The sequence below is a fragment of the Streptopelia decaocto genome (genome assembly GCF_964273445.1).
Source record: "Streptopelia decaocto genome assembly, chromosome: 17".
Taxonomy (NCBI): Eukaryota; Metazoa; Chordata; class Aves; order Columbiformes; family Columbidae; genus Streptopelia; species Streptopelia decaocto.
The window spans coordinates 2,313,513-2,334,019 of NC_138672.1; the positions used below are offsets into that span (position 1 = coordinate 2,313,513).

General features: G+C 49.2%; 1 protein-coding gene across 6 annotated transcripts in view; it reads right to left on the reverse strand.

The window, feature by feature from the left end:
• The window catches only part of ZNF618 (zinc finger protein 618), a 163,024-nt gene extending 143,023 nt beyond the window's left edge, over positions 1 to 20,001 (reverse strand). For 3 of the 6 annotated variants that reach the window (XM_082067499.1, XM_082067497.1, XM_082067496.1), the window contains exon 1: positions 19,550 to 19,991. In XM_082067499.1, the coding sequence (XP_081923625.1) occupies positions 19,550 to 19,603 (54 nt within the window). In that variant the 5' untranslated portion in view covers positions 19,604 to 19,991. Of the gene's footprint in view, positions 1 to 19,549 lie in introns of all 6 variants that reach the window. The other 3 variants (XM_082067501.1, XM_082067500.1, XM_082067498.1) reach the window with 2 other exon arrangements.
• Positions 20,002 to 20,507: the final 506 nt, after the last annotated feature.

Sequence of the window (20,507 nt, forward strand, 5' to 3'; positions counted from 1 at the left end):
TCCACTGCTGGGACAGCTTCCCTGTCACAGGCTGGGACAACTTATCTGGCGTAGGAACACATGGAATACAGCCTCATAAACAGAGAAAACAGAACGAAACAAGACTTTCTGGCGTTGCTAATCCTACTCTCCAAACCAGGGTAAGCAGGCGAAGAGGAGCCCAGAGCCCCATCTGCCCCTGCATCAGCCACCAGAAGAATCGCCAACTTTCCCAGCATGTTAAAGTCAATCTATTTTTCTAAATGAAACATTAACCACAGTGTGATACCAAGATAGAAGGCGGCTCTTAATTACACATACAAAGGAGTCTGTAACACTCCAGCTCTACCACAGGGGCAGCTTGCTGAGAAAAGCAACTCTGATCAAAGCTTCCAGCCCCTTCTATAGACCATAACAAAGAAAATCTAGCGAGCTTTCCATGTAACTGCATACGTTGTCCCCAGGTTTTCATGCACAGACTTAAGAACTTGTAGCCAAAATGCATTTCGCTTGCGGCATTACCTATTTTCTGATTTATGTGCCTGTTGAACTTAGGGAAGATTTGGGAGGTGAAGCATAGAACATACACTCATGTGGAAACGGCCGTTTTTACAAGGAATGTCCACTCCACATGACAAGCTTTGTGTTTCTGCACAAAATATTTATACACACACAACATACACAAATAGATGCATATATATATATATATAGCTGTGCAACCGTAAGTCTTCAAGCTTCTTGGCAAGCTGCACAAACCACTTACTTTAGAAACGATATCTACACAAAATGAATGTGCCCAAGTGTTTCACAACTCCCTTTGCTGATCATGGAGTTCCTGGGATGACACAAACTGGATCCTGGACACACCTCCCAGAGGCAAAAACCCCCTACCAGAGGCATTAGATAGCTCATTCACAAATACGCTCTTCCCGTATTTCCTGCTTCCAGTTGCTACCATCGTCTCCAGTGGACAAGCTTCCTCTGCTAGCTTCTGCCTGCTCTGAATATATCTAAAGAACCCTTTGAAGTCAAAATATTCTTAGCAATTAGATCTTCTCTATTTCTTTTTGCCTTCCTAATTATCCTTTTAACTGCCTTCTGCTTATTTTAATAGATCTTCCTATCCTCCTCCTTACCAGACTGTTTATACTTTTTAAAAGCCTACTGCTTACTGCTTCTAATACTGTTTACATCTTCACTCAGCCACCTCAGCTCTGTTGCTGCTTTTTGCCTGATTTCAGAGTTAACCAGGGGAAATTTCCTCTCTGATCTCTACAGCAGTTTGTAAATACCTCCCATTTTTCCTACAATATGTTTCCATTGTATGTGGGAGAGGGAAGGAAGCCTCGTCTAGACCATCAAGTGCTTCGAGAGAAACTGATATCCTTATATATTGCTTTAGGCGCACTTCTCTCCACTGCTTTGCCTATCACTTTTGCATTAGGAATATTAAGCAGATTATTAATGACTGAGTCCCATGTGTTCCCTAACTACCTTATTCATTATCATTTCTTGCCTGAAAAAGTAAACAAATAGCCTTTTGTGCTCACTGTTACAGGAGATTACCTATGAATTTCATTAGTTATATCTCTACGAGGAGGAAAAAAACAGTTGCAAGTGCTTTGGTTTCACGCAAGGGCTTATACCGGGGGGGCTGTGTGGTCCAACATTGTTGGAGGAGGTTTTGGAGCATCCTTTAGGGTTGGGAACTCAAGAGAAATGTAAGGTCGATATGGCAGGAGAGAGAGAGACTATATTAAAGGCAGGCTCGCTCAATGTTTTCTCTCTTCCTTATAATCCTTCCCCAACCATCTGCTACTGGACACTGCGAAACAGGAGACCAACAGAGAGAGATGGAAAGCAAGACCTCTTGTTTAAGCCACAGAATAGTAATTCTTTATAACATAACAGCAATTCTCCCCTGTCCGACTGTTGAGTTCTGCCAGAAGACTCTGCAACACATATTCCACAGACGAAGAGCATGAGCAACGGCATCAAGATACGCAGCGTCCACCGTCTCCCCTGGCAGTTTGTTCTAATAGCTGATCCCCCATGCTGTTCAAAATTTCCACCTCCTACTCTTACAAACATTTTTGTGTCTTCATTCTGTCATCTGAATGTTTGGATCCAGCTTCCAGATATTGTTTCTTGCTATGTAGTTTACTAAAACGAAAGGCTCTGGTACCCGGTTTTCTTTTTCCTTTCTTTTTGTTAAACCCATACAAAAGTAGCTCCATGCAGATAAAAATCAACAAGTGAGATCTTTTTTCCAGACTCTTATTGGCAGGGGGAGTTTCCCAAAACATGGGGCACATCCCCAGATGTTTAGGAACAAATACCAAGGAGTATTTGTTTGACTCCTTTGACTCCTCGAATCACTTCGCTCTACTCACATAGTCTGTATCTTCTCCACCTTTTTAACATCTCTTACAAAAATGAGAGAAATGAAAACAGGGATATTGTATTAAAGCATAAGCAAAATAGAAGACAGAATAGCTGTTTCCACACACCTCTCTTCCTTTGCACACCCGTGGTTTGTATTACCCCATTCCCACCGATTCGGTCCTTGTTGATGCCGCAGTTGTCCCTTTCCCACCCCAAAGGCATCGCTGATCGCTGCTTCTTCTCTGGTCTCCCCATCCCTAAAACACTCCAGCTCTCACCTCTGATGCACAAATCCTACGATTCACAGAATCACAGAATCCCAGAATGTCAGGGGTTGAAGGGCCCTGGAAAGCTCATCCAGTGCAATCCCCCCATGGAGCAGGAACACCCAGATGAGGTTACACAGGAAGGTGTCCAGGCGGGTTGGAATGTCTGCACAGAAGGAGACTCCACAACCCCCCTGGGCAGCCTGGGCCAGGCTCTGTCACCCTCACCGGGAACAAGTTTCTTCTCAAATTTAAGTGGAACCTCCTGTGTTCCAGTTTGAACCCATTGCCCCTTGTCCTGTCACTGGTTGTCACCAGAAGAGCCTGGCTCCATCCTCCTGACACTCCCCCTTTCCATATTGATCCCCAGGAATGAGTCCCCCCTCAGTCTCCTCTTGTCCAGCTCCAGAGCCCCAGCTCCCTCAGCCTTTCCTCACACGGGAGATGCTCCACTCCCTGCAGCATCTTGGTGGCTGCGCTGGACTCTCTCCAGCAGTTCCCTGTCCTGCTGGAACTGAGGGGCCACAGCTGGACACAATATTCCAGGTGTGGTCTCCCCAGGGCAGGGTAGAGGGGAAGGATTCACCACATCAAAGTTTATCTGATGGAGACGGGACCCACGGGGCCATCAGCACCGACACTTCTGACCACCCGAGACCCCATTCACCACCTGTTTCACACCAGTTTGATGCTACCAGCGGGTGTTACGGTGCTTGACACCAAAACATTTTGCTGGCTTGGTAAGCGACACATCCTCCATCACTTCTTCTAAAGAACAAATTAAATGTTATATTCCTCCCACCTCCTCCCTTCGCTGTGTCAGTCCTCATCCCCAGGCTGATGTCAGGCTAAGCTGGTACAACAACAGCATTCGCCAATGTTTCTGGAATATTCTCACTATATCCAAGCCGCACAGGAGGGGAAAAGAGATTAAACTCCCCCCGGGGGTCCCCAGGGAGCAGCACCCACCGAAGCAGCTGCAACGCGCTCCCACCCTCCACTCAGCACCCGCGGTGACCCGGGAGCAACTCTGCACCGGGGCTGAATATCACACCTCCTCCTTACAAACAGGGAACAGCAATATTTATTAAACATGTCTAGTTTTTCTGCTTTATTACGCATTTTACCTCTCCTCAGTCGTGATAAGTCTACACAAACCATTATTAGAATTTCTTTTGTTCCTAATACAAATACTTTCTTACTGTTCCTTGCACTGACAGCCACAGATTTTTTTCCCTTGTGTTTTTAACTTCCTTTATCAATTTTCTGCACTTGATAACTTCTAACTCAAGGATAACTGTCATCTCTTCCTTTTATTATTCTCCCTTTTTTTCCCCTTTTCAATTCTCACCAGCGCAGCGCTGCCAAGCTCACGCGTGAGCTCAGCCTGTCTGTGCAGGATGGCGGCCAGCGGGAGAGCGCAGCCTCCTGGTTTAGAGCAATTTTAAACCCAGACCAGGCTTCTCATTTTATGGCGGTGCCCATCCCTTGCTAAAAAGCACCCGTGAATGACACAGAGCCCAACAAATCCCGAAAAAAGTAAAATTCAGGACCCATATGGTGCCTTTTTGTGAAATACCATGAGGACCCACCTGCAGGCCCAGGCAGGTTAAGAGGGTTGCAAGGTGTGAGCTGAAGGAGGGTTCATGTCAAAGGCAATGGAGACCCTACGAGAAAGCCAGATGCCGTCAAAACTAAAACGAAAACAGACGCCAGCCTATAAAGGCCTATTTAAAATAAAACCTAAGAGAATCGAACAAGGCAAGGAACACCCAGTTTACATGAAGTATTTTCTATTGATGAGGTGTCCTGGTTTAGTTAAAAAACAAGTTTCTCTTTTAGTGAATGTGCCTGTCAGCTCAAGCTTCATATGAGCTGCATTTTCCTGGAGAACCAGATGCATGTTTTGGTGAACACAGCAATGGAATGTGAGGTTATTGATAAGGACAGATTCACATGTCGCCAGAGGGGCAACGAGAAACAGGTGACCAGAACTGACCAACAGAGTATAACATCCCATTCACATGATACTTCATATAACAGTGGGAGACCACGAGGATCTCGTCCTTTTTTTCCCTTTTCCTTATGGTGACATCAGGAGAGGACCCTGCGAGTTGTCCCCGCGAACTGAGGCCAGTGACAGACTGAATCCAGCTCCGGTTGGCTGCAGAGTCCAGTCCAGGACTTCGGCTGCCGGCTCTGCAGTGGCTGGGACTTTCCAGATTGGTTTTGTATATTTTGTATTATTTTCCCTATTCTTACTAGTAGCATCAGTAAAACATTTTTAATGTTTCCAACTCTCTTCTCTCTGTCCTTCTTTCCCTCCCGATCGCCTGTGCTGAGTGGGAAGGGGGAGAGGGAGGGACAAAAGGGGGAGGCAGGGAGGGAGAGGGGGTTAAAAATACCTCTGCCAGGGTTTTATTGTCACCCCGCAATCAAACCCTCTGTATGAGGTCACACATGTACTGCATTCCTGAAAAACTTTATACAAATCCAGGTAGGAAACAAAAGACTCAAGGCATTACAGTCCATACATGTATTGCGTAGGAATGACAGAGTTGTGTTGACAGCAGCAAAGTGCAGCCCAATAAATTAAACATGATTATGATGCCAACAGGTAGGTAGCCGGGAACCTTTCTGGACTGGAAGCTCATCTGAGAAAGGCAGCGTAGAGCTACAGCACTGGGGAGGGGAGAAGGATGCTCAAAATGTCAAGGAACACCAGAGAGGCTGCAGGTTTCTGCCAAGGCAGAAAATACCATTTCAATAACAGGAGAATTCAGTTAATCCTACAGAGACCTGCAAATGTGAAAGCAGGTCTCATGTAGAAATTATGCTCTAGATCCCACATCGCCAGTGCACGTCAGGGAATGCAGCTGCCATAGAACCACAGAATGGTTTGTGCTGAAGGGACCTTCCCAGCTCCCCAGTGCCCCCCCTGCCATGACAGGGACATCTTCACCAGCTCAGGTTGCTCAGAGCCCCGTCCAGCCTGGCCTGGGATGTCTCCAGGGATGGTTCAGCCACCACCTCTCTGGCCAACCTGGGCCAGGCTCTCACCACCCTCAGGGCAACAATTCCTTCCTCATGTCCAGCCTGAATCTCCCTCCTTTAGTTTAAACCATCACCCCTTGTCCCATCACAACAGGCCCTGCTCAAAAGTCTGTCCCCATCAAAGTCTGCCTGTGAGTCCTGATCTGCTCTTCATGGACCATGAGCCTTGGTACAACCAGGAGGAAACCGAGCACTGCCGGGGCTGGAGGAAAAACATTTATTCCCAGAAAGGGCTGTGGGGCATTGGAACAGGCTGCCCAGGGCAGTGCTGGAGTCACCATCCCTGGAGGGTTGGACAGACGGACATGAGGTTCTCAGGGACATGGGTTAATGCTGGGGTGGGTTTATGATTGGACTCAATGATCTTAAGGGTGTCCACCAACCAAAATGATCCTGTGATTCTATGAGGAACGGGCTCTCTGGAGCCCTCAGCTCAGCCCTGCTGCCCCGCACCCTCTGCCGCCAGGCCCAGAGATTATCACCAAAACCAGCCCCTCTGCAGAGCCCACCAGGCAGCAAAGCCAAAAGCCTTCAGAACACAAAAACCATACCAAAAAAAGCCCATTACGCTAACACTTAACTAAAGAAAACTATACTTAAATAGGCAAACGAGCTAAAGGGCTTGCAGGTGTGGTGGACAACTTGGAGAAGGTGGTCACCATCTACCAAAGGGGGCTCGTTAAACAAACAGTTTAACAGCTGAGTGAAAAATGCCATTCGATACCCTCAGAAAGAAATAAAAATGACAAGAAAGTAAACCAAAGGAAGCTACACTTAAAGCCCTAAAAAGACAATCTACAAAAGATTTTGAGAAACACGTCGCTGAAGGAGTAAAACTTAATTTATTGAAAAAAAGAAGAGAACAAATCAAGCACACAAGTACAAGAAGTCGGCCAGGTTCTGGTATAAATCAAGCAGTAAGGAAAGATACAACCACAGGATAACGATTCAACTTCTTTGCACCAGCGCTCACTCGAGATGGGGCTCAGCCATTCCCCTCCCGGACTCGTCCTTCGTCAGGAACGAGCTGAGCGTCTGCTCCAGCTGCAGGGAAAGACGCAGACCTGCCCAGCACATCAACAGCCAAAGAAACATCTACAGGGACAAACAGTATGCGCCCAAAAGTCTGAAAGGCATGAAGCTATTAAAGTCACCTGGCTGCCGCAGAATCACTGGTATCAACTTCTGCACCTATAAACCAGAAAGTAATGAATGGGATCCCACCGTTTCAGAAGAGCCACGGAAGGGATCAAACGAACTGCGAACTGCAGAGCTTCGATTTTATAGCAGAAACATTAGTATTAACCATAATTAAAAAAAAAAAAAACAAAACAAAAAACAAAAAATCAGTGTTCATACAGATAAAAAGGAAACACCAGGAATCAATACGGCTTCTGTAGAGTCAGAACTCACCGAGCGATGGCGACGGTTGGCAAGAGTCAATGTGCAAGCAGCAAAGCCTGAGCGAGCGGTGACGCGCACCTGGATTTCCAAAAAGCCTTAGACAAGTTTCCTCCGCAAAGTTTCTAACGGCAAATACACTCACGACACTTTCATATACACAGGATAAAGTAAGAAATCGTCTCATTGATTAACAACTGATTAAAAGATGGAAAATAAAGGGCAGAAAGAGCTGGTGATCACAGTGGGGTCCTGCAGCCATCTGCTCTGTGCGCCAAGACTTGGGTGAAGGAAAACACAGGGGGAAAATACCAACACACACAAAACAAAGGTATTTAAATTAGCCATTAGCATTCAGAAAAGCAATCGAGGAGACACTGAGGGCACTTCTCCAGCAGCGCAAACACGGCGTTCGATGGTCGCCAGCAAGGCAACAACTCATTATGAGTAAAGGAACAGAAAATGTGCCGATGCATAAAGCTGCGCCCGTAGTGCTGTGCGTGGTTCTGGTGTGTTCAGCCTGAAAGCCATGGCAGAAATAAAACAGGAGCAAAGGAAGCAAAGGAGGGTGACAAGGGTGTCTGCACAGGGTGTCCCCGAGGACACCTGGCCGCTGCTTCCCAAAGCACAAAGATAAACCCCCAAAATAAACCCCACAAGCAAGGGAAAGCAAATATTTTCTGCACTCCTGCTTGCCTAAATAAATTGCTGCAATTATCCAAATCATTGCCTCGGCAGTTGGTAACCCCAGAAAACTGAAAATCCATGTAACGAGGGGCTGCAGCGTGTCCTGGGACAAGATACGAGGATGCTCAAAGGGTGGGCAGAGACCTGACAAAGAACTTGATGCTACACCTGCCAGAGTGGAAAATAAAGCTATTATTAGTAAATCACCTGTCCTGTACCTGGAGTTACACAGGGAATAGGAACAGCCTTGCTGGCAAGGCTGCAGGCTCACAAAAAGAACCCAGAAAAGAGTTTGCAATCCTGTTTTCTTCTTCAAATTTCAGTAGTCAGTCGCCACTCAACATCTGGGGATGGAGGAACGGGACCAAAGCTGCCAACGGCTTCAGCATCTCGTATAAAAGGGCAGAGGACACAAAACCATCGAGGGAACGTCAGAGAAACAAAGAACCTCAACCCGGGACGGGGCAGGAGCTGGTGAGGAGGGACAGATTCCCTCTGACTCGAAACAGAGACAGGGTAACACAGCACCGCAAAGTCGAAGGAAAATACCAGAGGATGGATTCAGAGAGGTGTCCAAGAGGGGAAAAATGGTTGCGATCCAACATCTCACCTTCCCCACGCAGAATGATTAATAGTTCTCACACAGAAATGCGTAACGGAGCCAGCGGCCTCGCTGGGGGACGCTCCTCAAGTCAGCTCAGGGTCACACCTGAGACCCCTAAACTATCTCCAGAAAGAAAGTACAGCCCCAAATTCTTCGAGTTTCCAGCTCGCTACCAGAAAAATATAACAAAAATAACTGGGAAAAAGTTTAGAAGTTATGGTGTCCCGAAAAAAAACCACCAGTTTCTGCAGTTTGCTTTTAAAACATTTCCTACTGCTTTTTTGGGTTTGTGGGATCATTAAAATAGCTGAGCTGGGAATGTCTTTTACTTGGTTGGTTTTGCTAAGAAAGAGAACGTTCTGGAGTGGAACAGGGGCCATGTTTGTGTGTGTAAAATGGGGGTTTGCAAATAAAATGCTTTTTGTGAAGAAAACGGATTCAACTATTGATATGCAAAATAGACCAAATGATTATTTATATAACAAACTATTATAACACGATCGAACTTTAAATATTAAAAAAAAGACCCTTTGGCAGCGAAGAAACTAAAATGTTCTATTCCTGGTGCCAGAGGATTTCTAAATGAAAGCGTGTATTAATGGAATATATTCTTTGTATTTGTTGTGTAAGGGCTCTCTTGCCATAGAGAGTGTTAAGGTACAGGGACTGTTTTGGAAACAACATTGGCCTAACACTTGAAAATTACACAAATCCAGAGAAGACCGAGAATTTTTTCTGCTATTTTTGGGTGGGAGGAAGGAAGAGGCTTGAAAAATGTAAATATTCTCAAGCCATTTTTCCTCCAGAATGATATTTTGCTCATTATAATAGTCTCAACAGAATGAAATCCTCCTGTCCTGCAGAGCCAAAGGGACAGGCTGAAGTCCACAGCATCCTCACAGCTGAACTGAGGGAGTGCGGTCTGGGCGATCAGGCAGTGAGGTGGACTGAGAACTGGCTGAAGGGACAAGGGAGGAGTGGTGACACTGGGAGCTGTGCTGCCATCAGAGACCTGGACAGGCTGGAGAGCTGGGCGGGGAAAAACGTAATGAAATAGAACAAGGGAAAGTGTAGAGTCTTGAATCTGGGCAGGAACAACCCCAGGTTCCAGTATAAGTTGGGGAATGAGCTGTTGGAGAGCAGTGTAGGGGAAAGGGACCTGGGGGTCTTGGGGACAGCAGGGTGACCATGAGCCAGCACTGGGCCCTTGTGGCCAGGAAGCCAATGGTACCTGGGGTGGGTTAGAAGGGGGGTGGTCAGTAGGTCAGAGAGGTTCTCCTGCCCCTCTGCTCTGCCCTGGGGAGACCACACCTGGAATATTGTGTCCAGTTGTGGCCCCTCAGTTCCAGCAGGACAGGGAACTGCTGCAGAGAGTCCAGCGCAGCCACCAAGATGCTGAAGGGAGTGGAGCATCTCCCGTGTGAGGAAAGGCTGAGGGAGCTGGGGCTCTGGAGCTGGACAAGAGGAGACTGAGGGGGGACTCATTCATGGGGATCAATATGGAAAGGGGGAGTGTCAGGAGGATGGAGCCAGGCTCTTCTGGTGACAACCAGTGACAGGACAAGGGGCAATGGGTACAAACTGGAACACAGGAGGTTCCACTTGAATTTGAGAAGCAACTTGTTCCTGGTGAGGGTGTCAGAGCCTGGCCCAGGCTGCCCAGGGGGGTTGTGGAGTCTCCTTCTGTGCAGACATTCCAACCCGCCTGGACACCTTCCTGTGTAACCTCATCTGGGTGTTCCTGCTCCATGGGGGGATTGCACTGGATGAGCTTTCCAGGGCCCTTCAACCCCTGACATTCTGGGATCCTGTAATTAGGTACCATTTTACTGACTTCACCACTTATGGGGAAAGTGAAGCACAAGCCTAAATCCCCTCAGGACTGGTCAGTGAGTGACTTCCTAAGCAGAACAAAAATTAAAGCATTGAAGATTAAAAAAACAAAACAAAACAAAAAAAACCCCACACATCCTATGAAGAAAAGTCAAGACACAAATGGAAAATTCCTTCCTGGCTCCACGGATGCTAATTGTGTACCTTACGCTGGGAGCTGAACAGCATAAATGTCTACATATATATTTAATTAGGTTAATTTGTAAAACGTAGACATATGTCTGCTTAAAGTAGACAGGAACATTTCATTTGATCTATTTTAAATATCACGTAATGAACTGCAATCACAAACACTGTTTTACGCTGGGGTAGGGAGGCCAAAGCTCAAATATGTACAATCAGACAAACAAACATCCACGGCGTGTGACTCTATCTCCTCCACACCATCGGAAACCAAAAGCAAATGGAGAATTCTCAGCGAATCTCTTTTTTAACAACTAAATCAAATAAGACTGAGGCGTAAATTCAAATTAAAATTTAAATACATGGTTTCAGGGAAAGGTCCTCTTATTTTTCTTGATTTTGGGGGTGGTTTTGCTCATTTATGAATGGTGCCACTGTTTCCAGCGAGGATGCTCCGGGAGACTCCTGCATCCCTCCACCATCAGTTCCCAGGAGCGGGAACTGCATCGCCGCCCTCACACCGTGCGCGATACATCTCGGACCCTGTGAACACACTCCGGACTATTTTGCCTCCACCTAAAGTAATTTATTTGCCTAGATTCGCATGTTTTCTTCCTTGCCCAGTGTCCTCCCCGGCTGGCAGCAGGGGCCGCCTCTCTGGCACTGTCCTAACAAACCCCATTAAGGAGAAACGCTAATTCCAACAGCTGTTATCACCAACCAGCCTAATTTACAGGCCTCTAAAATAAAGACAGATAAGAAGGTAAAAATATCCCTCCCTCAGAGTTAATATGTAGTACGTCTCAATGGTATTAACCATAACCTGATAACTGAAGCCACATGCCCCAAAGCAGCCTAAAGATGACAGAGTCAAAATACACCCAATGATGCTCCTCCTGGTGTTCAATTATTAATTCCTTCGCTGGCAAAGTTCATTGCCAGCCCACATCAGTCCCACCCAGTGCCAAGCACTCATCCCAGCAGCCCCAGGGCCACCAATGCCATGTCCCAACCCGTCCCCTGGTGTCACTGCCACTGCGGTCAGACCAAGGATGCACCCGAGCATCGTGGGCCCTCGTCAACGGTATCACCCGACTGCAAAGATTTTCAATTCCCCTCTGCTGCCAGCCCGATCCAAATCCTGCTGTGCCTCCCTACACAGGTCTCAAAAACACACACAGAAATTCAAAAAGTTGTTTTGTTTCCAGGAAATAATTTTCCTGTGTCCTTCCAGCCCTCCCTCCCCACCCTTAAAATGACAAATATCACAAATTCCGGTAAAAACTCAGGATTTGCAGCCCACAGACTAAAGAGGATCAGACCTCAAGTGACAGATTTACACCCAGAAAGCGGCAGCTGTTGTTGGGTTTCAACCTCGGGACCCACCGGGGCTGTCTGCACCCTGTTCACCGGGATCCTCTCAGTTCAGCTTCCAAACTACACCCAACAGTCTGCAGCCTTAATATAAAAATGAATAAGTCACACAAATCTGCTGAAATAGGGTTTCATTCTTTCTCCCCTTGTGGAGCCAAGTAATTAAAATAGTAATTAAAAAACCCTCACCAAAATACGGACAAGAGTGCACCCCAAAGCCTCCGCAGCACCCTGAGTCTTGGCCAAGGACCACGACGGTTCAACCCACGTCGCTTGGGGTTTTCCTGCAGATCCCCTCCCGGCTCTCCCGCACCGGCAGAGCTGTTGGCTGCGGTTGCAGAGTTTTGAAAACTGAGGTTTAATACTTCTAAAAATAGGTCTAAGGCAATTAAATACTTGTACTAAAATTGTTCTCGACATACTGGAAGCAGCACCTAAATGACGGGCCTTCAACGCAAGCCCGCCCAGCTTCTGAAAACTCACTTGTGCTGCTATTTTGGGGCGGGAAAGGATACCTGCGCCCACGCGGAGGAAAAAATGAACTTTCAAAAAATTCCTCGCTGCCTGAGTGTATCTAGTAAAATGAAATCACAACAAGTATTAAAACCTGAAGACCTTGGAGGTACAGCAGTGCCACCGGGGCATGAGCACCGGGACGTGACCGCGTTTGGCCCATCGCAAGAGCCTTGCTCAGTTCACCGCTGATGCAGAGGTCTGACAAACAGGGCTGTTCTCACTTCTATCAGTTGAACCTCGTGTGATAACACCCCTAATTTCTGAAGCAGTGCAGAGAACACACCAACAGCTCCTTGAGCTCCTGCATTACTGACCCCAGCGCTGCTGAGCCCCTCGCCAGCTCGGACCCACCAGCCCACGCGGCATCCCAGACCCACCAGAGATCTACACATCTCCACCGCTGAGCCGCTCAGACATGTCCAGATGCAGAAACACACACACACACACACACGTACTGATCCCTCCTGCACACAGTGACTCCTCAACAGCTTCGGCAGCCTCTGCTCCACGTGCCAATGTTCACGTTTCCCTGTGTCAGCCCATTACCAGCACAGGTAAAATCTCCAGTCACCACTTTCCACTTCCAGCCTTATTTTTCACTTTACACCAGCCAAATATAGATGGGAAACAAACTGAAGTAAGGCTAATGGGTTCAAACTGGAACACAGGAGGTTCCACTTCAATATGAGAAGAAACTTGTTCCTGGTGAGGGTGGCAGAGCCTGGCCCAGGCTGCCCAGGGGGGTTGTGGAGTCTCCTTCTGTGCAGACATTCCAACCCGCCTGGACACCTTCCTGTGTAACCTCATCTGGGTGTTCCTGCTCCATGGGGGGATTGCACTGGATGAGCTTTCCAGGGCCCTTCAACCCCTGACATTCTGGGAATCTGTGAAATATTGTAAATTACAAGCAAGACCTTGCCTATGTAATTAACTCCTTACAGGCACAGTACATCAGGTAAACCGCTCCAAGCGCACCCTGAAGTTGCCTTGGCAATACAGGTGAGAGAAATGCAGACAGAGGAGACCCAAGAAGAGTCACCCCAGCAGAGAAGCTGGTACGGTGAGCCCAGTCCCACCACCAAACACCATCACACAAACACCATCCCAGGCCCTTCACACGGCAACAGCCATGGGGGTGTGCGCAGCCCCCCACCCACCAGCCCTGACCCAGAGCTCTGCAATTTCACCCCATGGCCTCCAGCTTCTCCAGAGGTGGCACAACTCCATCAACCCCAAGTCTCATCCCCCAGCAGGAGCCTGACACTCTGCCCTGGCCTTGTCCAAGAGTCACTGGGGACTGGATCCGCACACGTGGGGGCACAAGCCCGGGAGTTCAGCTGGTTCAGCCTCCTCAGGGGGGGCACAATGTGTCCTGTGGCCCCACACGCAGCCGCCTCACACAGCATCCCAGCCGGAGCTGGCACGAGCGCTCAGAGCGCGGTCAGTGAACCTGAGCTAACTGCCACCCAACTGCCAAAAAACTACACATGTAGAGCACAAGAACCCTCCTACGTGCGGACAGAGGTGGTTTAAGTCGGGGTACAGAGTCTGACCTGCTAATATCACTTCTACATAACTCACACCCTCAGCGTATCCTTCCCCAAATACGGCTCTCCAAACAAGAAACTTCTTCGCAATTGCACTTGCAAACAGTATGGAGGAGGATTTACTCTGCTTAACCTCTTTTTTCTGCCAGGTCTCACACCGCTCACTTGGGGAGCAACAGAGACTGAAATAAATAAAACCCAAGTAACTCAGGAAAGCCATCACGCAGCTTGCCCGGAACCTCCATGTGCATTTACACACTTAGTGGTGTCAGTGGAGATCACCCATCATTTAGTACCGGACCAGCACATGCAGACTTCGGAGACCAGCAACGCAATTTCTCCATAGGAAGAGCCCAGACTGCTGACCCAGACTGAAGGGACAACCAACGCTCAAGCTCAACTCCACACACCACTGCAGTCCTACCAACAGCAATGAGAATGCTCAACAGAGGACAACAAACAGGGCCCAGGACTGCAGGAAGACAGATTCAAGATCTAAATATCCAACATCAACAAAGGGAAAGCAACCCTGCCTTTATAAACGCCCTATCGAAGGAGGGGGACATGGCAGCTTTGATGTCTCCAGCACATACCTTGGAAAGCGACCTGCTCCACAGAAAGGGCATCTCCTCCATCCCTTCCCTTCTTCTTAAGACACGAGCGTGTAGCAATGATCCATCCCAGGACTCGCCAGAACGTGCAGCAGCTACAGGTGCATCTCAGCTTCCCCAGGAGCCAGCGGGGATGGGAGGAACCAGATGCTGCTCCAGCCAGAGCCGAACACACTGCCGCGGCCACCGGCTTTGTGGAGAACCAGCTGCCACCGAAGCCACCCAGCAACTCATTATCTATGATCATTAAATTTTTTATTATGTCCCCAAATGAAAAGCCCTCTCTATTTACATGCTGCATATTATATATATAAATCTATTTCCATTCCCTTTGCGCTACAACTTCACCCCACTCTCACCAGCGCCAACCGGGGTAACCACGTCCTGTGTCTCTCCCACGCAGGGCACGTGCTCAACGCCTCCACCGCACCCCACGTGCCGCCTCCTCCCTGCTCCCTCTTCCCACTCCTGGTGCCGGGGCTTAACAATTCAGCTCTCGCACAGCAGCCGCTGTGACAAGTTACACCACAGCCATGCGCCGCTGATGAAAGACACATCGCAAATGGTTATTTTTCACATACTATCCATGGTAAACAGCGTCATTCATTTCTATTCCCTTGCTCCAGACAAATCAATGATTGTTAATGCAAAGTCAACACGTCCAGATGTAGTTTGCATACTAGTTAACCACTAAATTGGCGTCACATAGTACCAAATAATCAAGAGACATTCAAGGAACCAAACAAAAGCAAAAAGGAGGCAGATGACTAGCAATTAATCCATAAAAGACCGCTAAAAATTAGAAACTTCTTCCCCAGAAAACACAGTATGGCCAAACTGAATCCGTAAACGTGAAATTCTAAATATACGTAATGCTAGATGCTCATAAATTTAGAAATTAGAGAAAATAAATATCTCCCGACCAAAAACCAACCACAGCCTCCAGTCGCGCTCGCCATCCTCTTTTGCTCCCCGCTTGGCCCGTTATGTACAAACTAATCCTGTGAATGGCACCTCTGATCAGAGCGCTCTCCATGGGCAGCTCCAGGACCGCGGGCCCCCCTGCCCGTCTCGCAGCCCCCAGCATGATAATAATTGCTCCCATGGATCTGAGCATGAACTGGGCAACACCAGCAGGTCACGGCGGGATCCACAAAACCCTTCGGTGGGTGCAACACGCTTCACGTACACACGGAGTCCCACCAAACCCCCAGCTCGGGCGGCCACGCGCTCCCCTCCACGGATAAACCCACACCATGGAGTCCCCAAAATGAGAGGGATCCAAAGAATCGGGCGCAAATCCTGAATCCGCATCAGCACAGGTTTCAACCCAAAGGAAAACACAAATTAATCTCATTTTTAGAACGCTAATTTCGCGACCGCACTCGCATCATTGCAAACTCAACTTGTGCATCGCGGGGGCCACGCAACTGCACCCGCGAACTGAACTGCTCACAGCGTTGCATCACAGCACTGATATATATTTAAATTATTCTGGAGTTACACAAATAGCGCCATCAGGTTTTATATGGCGCTCGCGTAAACATTATCTACTACTTTAATAATATTATGTCTATTTTCATCCTTTTCATCTCAGTTCTATCACAAGGAATCTATCGGTATCGCTCCGTCAGGCTCCCTTCCTCCCTACCCCCCTCCCAGGCTGCCAAAGAGCAATTTGTAAAATGATAAATATTGATCAACTTTCCCAGAAATAACTAACTAATAAATAAATAAATGGATACTCCTGAAAACAGACTGCGATGCAAAATATTCCCAAACTAAATAAATTTTCAAGCAGGAGGAGGTTTCCCCTCAAAGGACACGGGCGCAAAGGAAGGTTAGATTCAGAAACACATTATAACCTCGAGCGTGGCTTCTCCTTGCCGGCGGAACGGATAATGGAAGCCGTTGTTTAAAAGAAACTGATCTACACAGAGTTAAAGACTGTAAAGGTTGCGGTACGCACACCTACGGCATGACAGCATCCCCACAACTCGCAGCCGAGCGCCACGGCGCCGCGTCCTCATCTCTGCAGAGCCGTGCGACGTGCAAACCCACTGCTGCTGCCGACAGAAAATTCACTTATTCCCACAACGGCTGAAAACAGGTTAAACCAGATAGAAACGAGGGTTTCAATTCGAGTTTCAATTCCTGGGTTTTTTTAGGGAAGTATGATAAACTTTAAAGATATCACTGTGAGCCAAAATGGAATATATGGTGTTATTTGTAATTAAAATGTGGCACCCATCGGTGTCCCCACTACCCCATGGCCACGGTGTCGCTCCCCAGGTCTCAGGGTGAGGGTGTGGGGAGAGAAAAAGCAGCATCACAACATCTCTGTTTGGAGAAAAATGTATGAAACCATTAAAAAAATATATAAAAATGACAGCTGAACAGTTTCTTTGGGTATAATCAGAGTAAGTGAAAGTTACGGGGTGCAGCTCAAAGATGGGGATTCTTGGAGTAGAATAATATGGAAAAGCCACCACGTTAAAGCTTCCTGGATAAAACCATGAATAAAATATTCTCCAGGACTGGTTAATCCAATTTAGAGCATTGTGTGTCATTTTTTACCCAGATGTGCCACCCTGCTCTAACTGCACCACTGCTGCTCTGTCACCATGCTACTCGCTTCATTATTCGCTAGAAAAGAGGTTCAGGAAGAGGGTGGGTCCTTGGGGGGGGGGGATAAATGCAAAAATAAGAATATGAAGTTGACATTTCAGACTATTTTCTCCTCCACCCAGGAGTTATCCTGCTTGACAAATTTTTTCCATCACCCCCCCACTTCGATCAACCCAAAATGTGAAACAAATCAAGGGGTGGGGGGGGGAAGTGAAAAACACCCCCCAAATCCTGAATTCACCAGTCACTCCTGCTTAATTTCCAGCAAATATGAAGTTATGTTGAAATAAAATCAAAACAGAAAAGAAAACAAAAAAAAACAAAAAAAAAAAAAAAAAAAACCCACAACTTTTCAGGGTTTGAAATTCAGATTGAAAAATTCATTCCGGATTGAAATTTAATTTCAGCGCCTGGATTTCGGCGTTTGCCTGCGGGCGTCTGCAAACACACTTCTGAGGTCAAAATCCAAAAATGCCTTTTTTATAAAGCAAAAATAAAAGGCAATAAAAAGAAACCCAAGTGCTGCAGCTGTGGAGCCAGCCATCTTGCTATTTTGTCCCCATTTTAGAGAGGAGACTGTGTCAAGGTTGGTAAAACTCAATGTTGACCTAATCTTCCCCTTCCTCTCCCTCCCCCAGTTTTGGGTGGAAAGGCCGTGTCTCTCTTCTCCTATTGCTTTTCTTCTTTCTTGAAACAATGCGTGTTTTGGTGCTCTTTTGTTATTTAGTTTGAAAAGGATCAATACCAAGACCCCAGGATTCAAGGGCAACCCTAAAATAATACACCGGTGTGTGCACAGTCCCGCACTCGCGAGCCCCCATAACAGCAAAACAACAGCAACGCGGCAGCGTTTAAGGAAAGCAACAAAACCTGAACAAAATTAGGAAAAACAAGATTTTTCAATTCAATTCCAGCTTTATAGTGAGAATCAAGGAGAAAAAAGGATTTTGAAATTGTGAAAAGATCATGGCTCAGCCCTTTAAATGCACTGAAGTTTTATCGGTTTAAAAAAATAAAATCAAAATCAAAATCTGCAATTATTTTTTCACAATATTGTTAATTATGCATATTTCTAATATCATGGCGGACCTTATCATAAAGCTGTGTAAATACTGGGTTTCTGTGATCCACAGTATCCGGAGTTGTTACAGTGTGTTTAAAAAAGAGAAGGAAAAACACTAAAAACCCTTCTATGGAAATTTTCTTCTTTACAAAAGAAGTGGGAAATCTGATGTGGAAACTCTATTTTAATTATGCTGGAAGAAACCATCAGAAAAGCCAAGAAATTCCAAATTAAAACTGCCATCCCACTCTTCATTTTGCTTGTCCTGGTGTTTTCCTGGCCTGTGTTTAGAACCTCATTGTTTCAGGGCAGTTTTGCATGAAATTCAAAAATCACCCAAAAAAAATAAAAAATAAAAAAAAAATTTGGGTGTGTCCACAGCAAATTTTCGATGCTCTGATTTTCCTGCAAAAAATCCTCATTTGGAACAAATAACTTTAAGCACCGCAGCAAAAAAGATAGACGAAAAATTCTATTTGGCACAGCGTGCTGCACAAGTTCAAAATTACAATGAAGTACAATTCATAATTGCTCCGAAACAGCAATTCTCCCACTTTCCCAAACTCCTCATTTCACTGCGGCTCATCCTGGGCTGCCCACCTCAAACTTGAATTAGTTCCATTTCCAAGTACTCTGCTGCTCCCAGGCTCCGTTTTCCTCCAGAAAAAGGGATGGTGGGGGGCAAAACCTGAATTCATTCAAATTCCAGCTTAATTTTCATTTACATATGAGCTGGGCTTTGCCTCCTAAGGCACAGAACTGAAATTTGTGGTGCGAGCCGGGGCCACCCGGGGACCACGGCGGGGGGACCCCGGCCCCGAGTCGCCCCCCGGTCCCAACTTTCTTGAAAAATAAGAAATAGCGAAATATTTCCTCTTTTTTTTTTTTTTTAAATTTTAATTTCCTTTTTTTTTTATTTACGAAATAGTCTCCTCTAGGTGGCGTCGTTTTAATGGAAAAAAAAAAAAAAAAGCTACCGTTCAGGAGGAAAATTAGAGAAGAAGGGGGAAAAAAAAGGGAGGGGGGGAGAAAAAGCCCCGAGAAGGGGAGCGGGGGAGCGGCGGGAGGGAACCGGCGGGCCCGGAGCGCAGGGCCGGGCGGGCCGGGCCGAGGGCGGGCGGGCCGGGGTGCGGGCTCCGGGCCGGGCCGCGGCCGGCGGCTCGTCCCCGCCGACATGGCTGCTGGGCGCCGCTTTGTTTTCCGCCCCGGTGCGAAGGGGGCGGCGGGGCCGGTGCGGGCCGCGGCTGGTCCGGGGAGCCGCGTCCCGGCGGCGCCCCCCGCGCACTGCGCCAAAGCGCCGCCGGCCGGGGCTCCGCGACGGGGCGGCTGCGGCTGCCGCCCTCCCTCCTTCCCTTCCCTTCCTCCCCGCTCCCTCCGCCTCCCCCCGGGGGACACGCCGCCCCGGCCGCCGCGTTTACCTGAGCTCCCGTCGCCGCCGCCGCCGCCGGAGCGGAGCCGTCCGGCTGGTTCATGAGGCTGGGGCGGGAGGCAGGCGAGCGCCGCGCCGCCGGGGCCTGCGATCCGCCGCGCACAATGCCGGCGCCGCCGCCGCTGCCTCCTTTCCGCCCTCCCAGGAGCGGCGAGTGGGGGCGATGCCCCCGCTGCGCGGGTGGGCGGCTCGCCGGGCTGCTGCAGCCCCCCTTCCCCCCGGGGGCATGGGCCGGGGCGGCCGCCGCGGGCACGGGCGCTGCCGCTAGCGGCGCGGCGCGCAGGGCTGGGCGGGCGCCTCCCGCTGCCGAGCCCGCGCCGCCATCACGAGCCGCTCTGGGGGCAGCTCCAGCCGCAGCGCGCTCGCAGCCAGCGGCGCCGGGAGAAAGGGGCTGAGTCTGGCCCAGCGCGGGAACCGCGCCGCGCCGCCGGCCGGCCCCGCGCTGCCCTCCGCCCCCGCGCGGCCCCGGCCCGGCCCGGCCCCGCGCCGGCCTCCGCCGCGCCGCGGCCGCACAGCCCGGCCGCCGCCGCCGCCCGGCGGGCGCGGGGCCGCTCCCCGCCGTGGGGCCGCCGCCGCGGCGCCCCCCGTGGGGTGGCCCCGCGCGGGAGACGTCGGAGGGGGGTGCGGACCCCGGCCCGGGCCCCGGGGCGGCCTGGTCCCGCAGCCAGTGCCCCAGCAGCCCGGGCAGGGCGGTGGGGTCGGGGCCACCGCTCGCCAGTGCGGCCCCGGCCTGGCGTCGAGGCGGCAGAAAGCTGGCGGGCTGGGGCCGGGGTGCGAGCACGGGGTCCGGCACGGGGTCTCCCCGGCTGCTCGGGAAGGGCCGCTCGTGCCTCGTGACCGTCGAGCGGCACCGGCGGGCACGGGGCCTGCGGAGGCCCTGGCGCGAAGCGGGACCCGAGGGGCAATAGGCAGTGAGGGGACGGACGGGCCGGCGGAAGGCTCTGGGC